General features: G+C 52.2%; 1 protein-coding gene across 1 annotated transcript; it reads right to left on the bottom strand.

Annotated features, from left to right (window-relative positions):
* Window positions 1–4,812: 4,812 nt before the first annotated feature.
* Window positions 4,813–7,241, bottom strand: LOC103985103 (9-cis-epoxycarotenoid dioxygenase NCED4, chloroplastic-like). Its single transcript, XM_009402713.3, has one exon. The coding sequence runs from the start codon at window positions 6,815–6,817 to the stop codon at window positions 5,030–5,032; it is 1,788 nt and encodes a 595-aa protein (XP_009400988.3). The 5' UTR covers window positions 6,818–7,241; the 3' UTR covers window positions 4,813–5,029.
* Between the last annotated feature and the right edge of the window lie 228 nt (window positions 7,242–7,469).

Raw genomic sequence — 7,469 nt, 5'->3', positions numbered from 1 at the left:
ATTAGCAGCATCCAGACTCATTGTCGGGTCAACCAGCTTAGGGGCGTCTCCGTATTGAAGCTCTTGCCCGAGCCTCTCCAGATCGGTTCCCGACCTACGGCTCGCCGGTCCAACTCCTGCCTAAGCCTCTCCAGATTGGTTCCGGACCTATGCTTCGTCGTCCCAGCTCCTGCCCGAGCCTCTCTAGATCGGTTCCTGACCTATGGCTCGCCGACCTAGCTTTTGCCTGAGCCTCTCCAAATTGGTTCTCGACCTATGCCTCGCCAACTCAACTCTTGCCCGAGCCTCTCCAGATCGGTTCCCGACCTATGGCTCGTCGGCCCAACTCCTGCCCGAGCCTCTCTAGATCGGTTCCCGACCTACGCCTCGTCGGCCTAGCTCCTGCCTGAGCCTCTCCAGATCAGTCCCCATATTCAATTCAGAGCCGAGCTCACACCTGGATCGCTAGATTCTATTCAGAGCCGAGCTCACAACTCGATTCTCAGATTCTATTCAGAGCCAAGCTTACAACTCGGTCCCCAGATTCTATTCGGAGCTGAGCTCACACCTCGGTCCCTAGATTTTATTCGGAGCTGAGCTCACAACTTGGTCTCTAGATTCTATTAAGAGCCGAGCTCACAACTCGATCCCCAAATTCAATTCGGAGCTGAGCTTACACCCCGGTCCCCAGATTCTATTCGGAGCCGAGCTCACAACTCGGTCCCCAAATTCAATTCAGAGCTGAGTTCACACCTCAGTCCCCAGATTCTATTCGGAGCCGAGCTCACAACTCGGTCCCCAAATTCTATTCGGAGTCGAGCTCACAACTCGGTCCCCAAATTCTATTCAGAGCCGAGCTCACACCTCGGTCCCCAGATTCTATTCGGAGCCGAGCTCACAACTCGGTCCCCAGATTCTATTCGGAGCCGAGCTCACAACTCGGTCCCCATATTCTATTTGGAGCCGAGCTCACACCTCGGTCCCCAGATTCTATTCGGAGCCGAGCTCACAACTCGGTCCCCAGATTCTATTCGAAGCCGAGCTCACAACTCAGTCCCCATACTCAATTTGGAGCCGAGCTCACAAAGTCGGTCCCCAGATTCAATTCGGAACCGAGCTCATAAGCTCGGCCCCCAGACTTGAATCGGAACCGAACTTATTCGGTCCCCAAGTCCGATTCAGAGTCGAATATACCCACTCAACCCCCAGATCTAGCTCCCATCCGAGTCACACTAAATCACTCTCGGTTTGCGACCCGCCTGCATCGAAACCGGAACCGAGCTTAATCGCTCAGCCCCCAGGTTCATTTTCTGCCCAGGTCGCTCCAGTTCGCTCCTGACAGGTGACCCACTAGAACCGAAACTTGAGCACGAGTTTGGATCCACATGTTTGGATCCGATGCTTAAGTCACATCTCAGCTCGATCCAACGCCCGAGCCACGCCTCACAGCCAATCAAATGCCCAAGTCACATCTCGGTTCGATCCAATGCCCGAGCCACTTCTCGCAACCAATCTAATGCCTGAGTCACATCTCGGCCCGATCCAATGCCCGAGTCACACCTCGCGGCCAATCTAATGCCCGAGTCACATCTCGGCCCGATCCAATGCTCGAGCCACGCCTCGCGGCCAATCAAATGCCCGAGTCACATCGCGGCCCGATCCATTGCCTGAGCCACGCCTCGCGGCCAATCTAATGCCCGAGTCACATCTCGACCCGATCCAATGCTCGAGCCACGCCTCGCTGCCAATCTAATGCCCTAGTCACATCTTGGCCCGATCCAACGCCCGAGCCATGCCTCGCAGCCAATCAAATGCCCGAGTCACATCTCGGCCCAAGCCACGCCTTACAGCTAATCTAATGCCCGAGTCACATCTCGGCCCAATCCAACGCCCGAGCCATGCCTCACAGCCAATCTAATGCCCGAGTCACATCTCGGCCTGATCCAATGCCCGAGTCGCACCTCGGCCCAATCCAACGCCTGAGCCACGCCCCAATCGCATCTTGACAACCGTAACTCTGGGCCATGCCAAACCCGTTATCCGACCTACGACACGTCGGTTTCGCCTCGATAGGCCCCTACCGTTCGATCAACAGAGTCAATCCTGCTCGAAGCACGGGGCACCGCCCCTCTAAAATACCCCCCGACGAGTCAATCCAGCCTTGCTGCGCAGGCCTCGCCTCACCAGTTTCGACGCTTCGGTTTCGCCTCGACAGGCCCCTACCGTTCGATCGGCAGAGTTAATCCTACCCGAAGCACGGGGCACCGCCCATCTAAAACACCCCTTGACGAGTCAATCCAGCCTCGCCGCGCAGGTCTTGCCTCACCGATTTTTATACTTCAGCTTCGCCTCGACAGGCCTCTACTGTTCGACTAGTAGGTTCAATCCTGCTTGTATCATTGGGCACCGCCCCCCTAAATTACCCCCGACAAATCAATTCGTTCCTCCCACAAAAAGCCCAGCGCTCTCATATCCCTCAAACTCAAGCATGCCTCCCGGACCGTCAGCAATCCGTCGGCACGCCTCGGAGGGGGGGGGGGGGGGGGGGGGAGAAAATTATAGGGCGTATTTTGGCCTTATATGAACCACTGATAAACATTGCAAACTGATGCAATACCGTACGCCTCCAGAACCACGGGGTGCATGTCACGTCAAGCTCTAATGGTGCGACTGTGCGGCCTGACCACCCCAAGAGCTGGGGGTGGTGCCATCTGCTATTAGGGCAGTGCCGTCTGACGCCGCTTAGGCACCCCCGAAGACGCCACCTCGTCAGAGAGGTTGTTCCGCCCCCAGAGTCAACGGCCATGCCGGATCATGGCCCGACCAATTCCTGCACGCAAGTATAAATACCCCCGACCTGATCTAGGAAAAAGAGGATAGGGAAGATAAATCAATCGGTCACTCTACTGACTTCCTCGTCAAAGAGGCCTCGTCGGGTGATCCCGACGAGGGCCATTTTTGCAGAAAAATATGGTCGTTTCACGAAGACGAGCTACCAACCACCCTAGAGAAGGAGAGACGTAGTACGACATACATAGCGCCCGGATTAGCACACCAAGGAACGCTGATTTGCACCTCGTCGTGAGGGCCTAGTCGACCTCGGCATCCAGCTCAGCCCATATAAGACTCTTGACATTGACCCATAGACTAGGCCGTGCTGACTCATCAACCATCGCACATTTGTTCACTAACAATATATAATCTGTCTCTTTTAATATTTAACAATGTAGGACTATTCTCTAGTCATTTTTTTCAATCTATTAAATCCTATATTTTGATAATAAAATCAATTGATAAATTTATAGACTAATATATTTTTGAGATAAGTAATGTATGAAATATTTTGATCACAAACTCGAACCATCAACAAGAAAATGGTCGAAGCAAGAGAATCAAACATTGGGTCAAAAAAATATCATATTAGAAATTGAACATCAAGTTGGAGAATTGGTCGACATGCTAAAGATTGGACTTTGTGCTGAGTTCAGGCATCATGCTAGAAGGATTGGGTATTACACCAAAAGATCATATATTGTGAGAAAGTTGATATGTCGATAGATCGGGCGATAAATCAAAAGAAAGAATGATGTGTTGGAGGTTTGGATGAAATATTGGATGATCAAATGATACGATGAAATGCTAGACAACATGCTGAAAGCTTTATAATTATGTCAAATATATGGTTGAATTTGTAAAATTTTGATTGAGGTCTTTTTAGGTCAAATTAATTTGGTATACCATGCCAACTTATTAAGAAACCCATTGGGTTTAAAACAAAGCCAAATTTGGCTTGTCAGAAGGCCAAATCAGTGACCTAAAATAGGCTTGAGCGGTGGTACTGTCAGGTCATGGTAGCCTAAGTTAGCCGAAAAGAATTGTTTATACTTTTTTTTTATAATAGTACCATCCATTCTAGCGGTAGTACTGCCCAGAGCAACGATAGTATCACCTAGGCCGACGATGGTACTACTAGAGCCTTGATTCTTAGCCTCATTACAGTGGTAATACCACTCGACGCCGGTGATAATACCGTCAATATCTCAAAATTTTAGGGATTTGAATTTTTGGCTTTATTCTGAAAGCCGTTTAGGGTCTATAAATACCTCATTCATACTTGCTTGATGAAAAACTAATTCATGAACACAAAGGTGTTATAAACTCTCTCTTTAAATATTGTTTGAGTCTCTTCCTCCTTCTTGAGTTTAAATGTGATTCTAAGTTATAGGATATGAGGTCTCTTATAAAAGAGTGAGTGTGGAGATTTTCTCCTATGCTTGTTAAATGGAGAAGAGTTGTAACAAAGGTAGTTGACCTTCATTTATTGAAAGAAAGATCGATAGTGAAAACCGATTGCCTCAAGGGAAGAGGAATCGAGAGTGGATATAGGTTAAGACGATCAAACCATTATAAATCGATTTGTATTTCTTCACTTGCCTAATTTTTACAAGTACGATCAAACTGAAATTTTAATTTTTATATGTTACCTAATTTTTATAAACTGAGCCTAATTAGGCAATCAATTGCAATCGATTTGATCGTCCTGACCTATGCAATCGGTTTGATCATTTGATCGTCTTGACCTATGCATTTCTTCACATTTGCCTAAACGATCGATCATTTGATCGTCCTGACCAAACCGGCAATAGGTCAGTTAGCCTGATTAGGCCACTAAAATTAGGCAATCGGTTTGATCGTGACCTATGCATTTCTTCACATTGGCCTAATTTCTTTAGGGACAATTAGACTAAAATTTTAATTTTTGTATAAAAATTAAAATGTGATTAAAATTTAACAATATAAAGTATATATATAATTCTATGCACGAGACCGAACTTAAAAAAGGCTACGTAAAATTTATATTAAACATAGTCAATATTCCGTTGACACAAGAACTATATACATGAAGCTCCTAAATCTCACCATCCAAGTACAGGGCCATGTATGACACCCATAACAAGCTACGGGCAGCTGATTACCACAACCATATCGACATCTCGAGACGGTTCGGTTTTCGTGGACCGTCTTGTTGATTGAGCCGGCGAACCCGACCCTACTTTTGCCCGCGCAGCTCATCTGCCCTCACAAACGTGCCATGGAACCCATACGGCACCCTCGACGGCATCCTCACCGTCGCCTCCAGCTCCATTGTCGACCCGTTCACGATCACCAGCTCCGACTCGCCCCTCCGCTCGTCGCGGACGAACCCCACCACGTGGCCGTCGTCCTCCTCGGACCCGCGCCGGGCGGGGATGAACGTCGGCTCTCCCCCGAACCGGCCATGTCCGTACTCGAACCGCCTCACTTCTCCCGTCTCCAGGTCCACCTTCGCCACCCCGCTGCACCTGGGCCATGGCTCCGCCATCGCAAGGTACGCGAACCGGGTCCTCCTCCCGAGTCGGTCACGGTTCACTTGACCCGCCTCCAGGTTCATTCCGTTCGCGATCTCCCTCCTGCTCGATTGTCCGGTCCCCAGGTCCAGCCGGATCTCCGATAGCACGCTGCGCGTCGGCCGCGAGTCGTCCTCGTCCGAGAATATCGCGTCCGGCGGCGACATGCACGACCCGATGATCACCACAGTTCGTCCATCGCCGCCGCAAGAAGGTTCCTCCCACGCGTTCCACAGATGGAAGCAGAAACAGCCGGGCACGTCGATCCATTGGATCCTTGACACGTCAGTGTCGTACCTGGGGAGCACACCGAACCTCGGTGTCTTCCGCCCGTCGCACTGGACTGGCGAGCGGCCATGCAGCATCTGCTTTAGATCGAACACGACTTGTTGGTCGGGAATTATGGCGTAATTCTCAGTGATCGCAAAGTCATGGATCATCGTTGGTTGCTTGAGGTTGATGGCCACGTCGGCAGACTTCTTACCGGATTTGGAGTCGACGTGAAAGTACTTCAAGTAAGGTTTGCGGGCGACGTCGTAGCTCAGTGCAAACAGTTCCCCTGTTAAGGGGTCGATCTTTGGGTGTGCGATCATCGTTGAGTTGAGCTGGCCGGAGAAGTCGAACCGTCCGGCTGTCTCGAGGTCGCCATCCGGGGTGAGACGTACGTGGTACGGGAGGTCGTTCTCTGACATGGCCAAAAGGCGGCCGCCGAAGTACGTGAGCCCAGCATTAGCCACGCCGCTTCCCTTTGTGAGATCGACAATTCCGGCAGCAGCTCGGAGGACGAAGAAAGCGAGCCGAGCAATCCCCGTGTGCCCGTGGAGCTCCCCAATGGCCTTGGGGAAGACAGCCCGGCCGATGGCTGCCTCCTGTGACAGGCGGCTCGTGCGGGTGAACCGGCAGGCGTAAGATGCCTCCGTCGGACCCGAGAGCGTGACCGCGTGAATCATGCCGTCTCCATCAAAGAGGTGATGCCCACCGGTCGGCGTGAACATCGGGTTAGCACCGTTTCGTAGATACACGCCATGAAGATCCGGCGGGATACGGCCAACCACTTCGATGCCATACTCGGGCAGCGACTCGGGAACTGGTGCGAAGTTCCCGGAGATCTGCACCGCGGGGTCTGCGGACCGAGGGAGAGGCCGTCTCTTTTCCAGCTTGACAATGATGCCGCTTTCTATGGCGTCGATGGTACGAGCGACAACTATCTGCACCGGGTTAAGAGGGGCGACAGTAGAAATGGGAGTCGGGTGCTCCGCAGGAGCTTTCGGCGGTCGTGGAGTAGGGGGAGGAGGAGGAGGCGTGTGTGGAGCGTCGTTCTTCCTGCTCAACTCTTTAGGAACAGCAACGGAAGGAGAGAGGAAGTTCCTGCACCCAGTGGTTGAGCGACGGAACTTGCGAGGATGGGTGGCAGAGACATGGTTGGAGAGTCGGATACAGGACTGAGTCATGGCGGAGAGCGACAGCTTGAAGTGTTATTTGCTTCGGCGACCAGGACTACCAGCAGTCGCAAGACTATATAGTGGCAGTAGGAGAGAGAGAGAGAGAGAGAGTCCAGCTCGCAGAAACGCCACCGGACAACGTAAGAACGGAGGGGGTAGGAGGGACGAACTCTTTACGGTGACGGTGGGGTCACAGGAGACCACGGGGAACCACATGGGACTCCCGGCCTCCACAAGGGTTCCCCGTGGGCTTCCGCCACGCCATTGGATGGCTCACCTGGAGACGACGTCGCGAAGGTGGGGTGGGGAGTTTGCACGCCCAGTTGTCGCCGCCTGGTGGTGGCGGAGTTCCAAAGGGACAAGTCACGACGCAGACAGATGTCATCGTCCCCCGGAGCCTGTGGGCTGCCTGCTGCTTGCAAGGGGGCTTGCGTCGGTGGGGCCATGGGAGCTGATTCTTAGGCCCCCGGCGCGGCAGCTCATGCTTGGTATCATCCGGGACGAAGGATACACGTCGCCGTCGCATGACTTCGATGACGACTCCTTAACAAACTCATCGCGGAGGTGGTTGTTGGCCTCTCCATGAAGACAATACATGGTGGGCGCTGCCGATGGCCCGTGGCTTCTTCATGCGTAGCATGTGAAGAGGGTAAATAGACCA

The sequence above is a fragment of the Musa acuminata genome, chromosome BXJ1-5 (assembly GCF_036884655.1).
Source record: "Musa acuminata AAA Group cultivar baxijiao chromosome BXJ1-5, Cavendish_Baxijiao_AAA, whole genome shotgun sequence".
In the NCBI taxonomy this organism is placed as follows: domain Eukaryota; kingdom Viridiplantae; phylum Streptophyta; class Magnoliopsida; order Zingiberales; family Musaceae; genus Musa; species Musa acuminata.
This window is presented reverse-complemented; position numbering and strand designations above follow the sequence as displayed.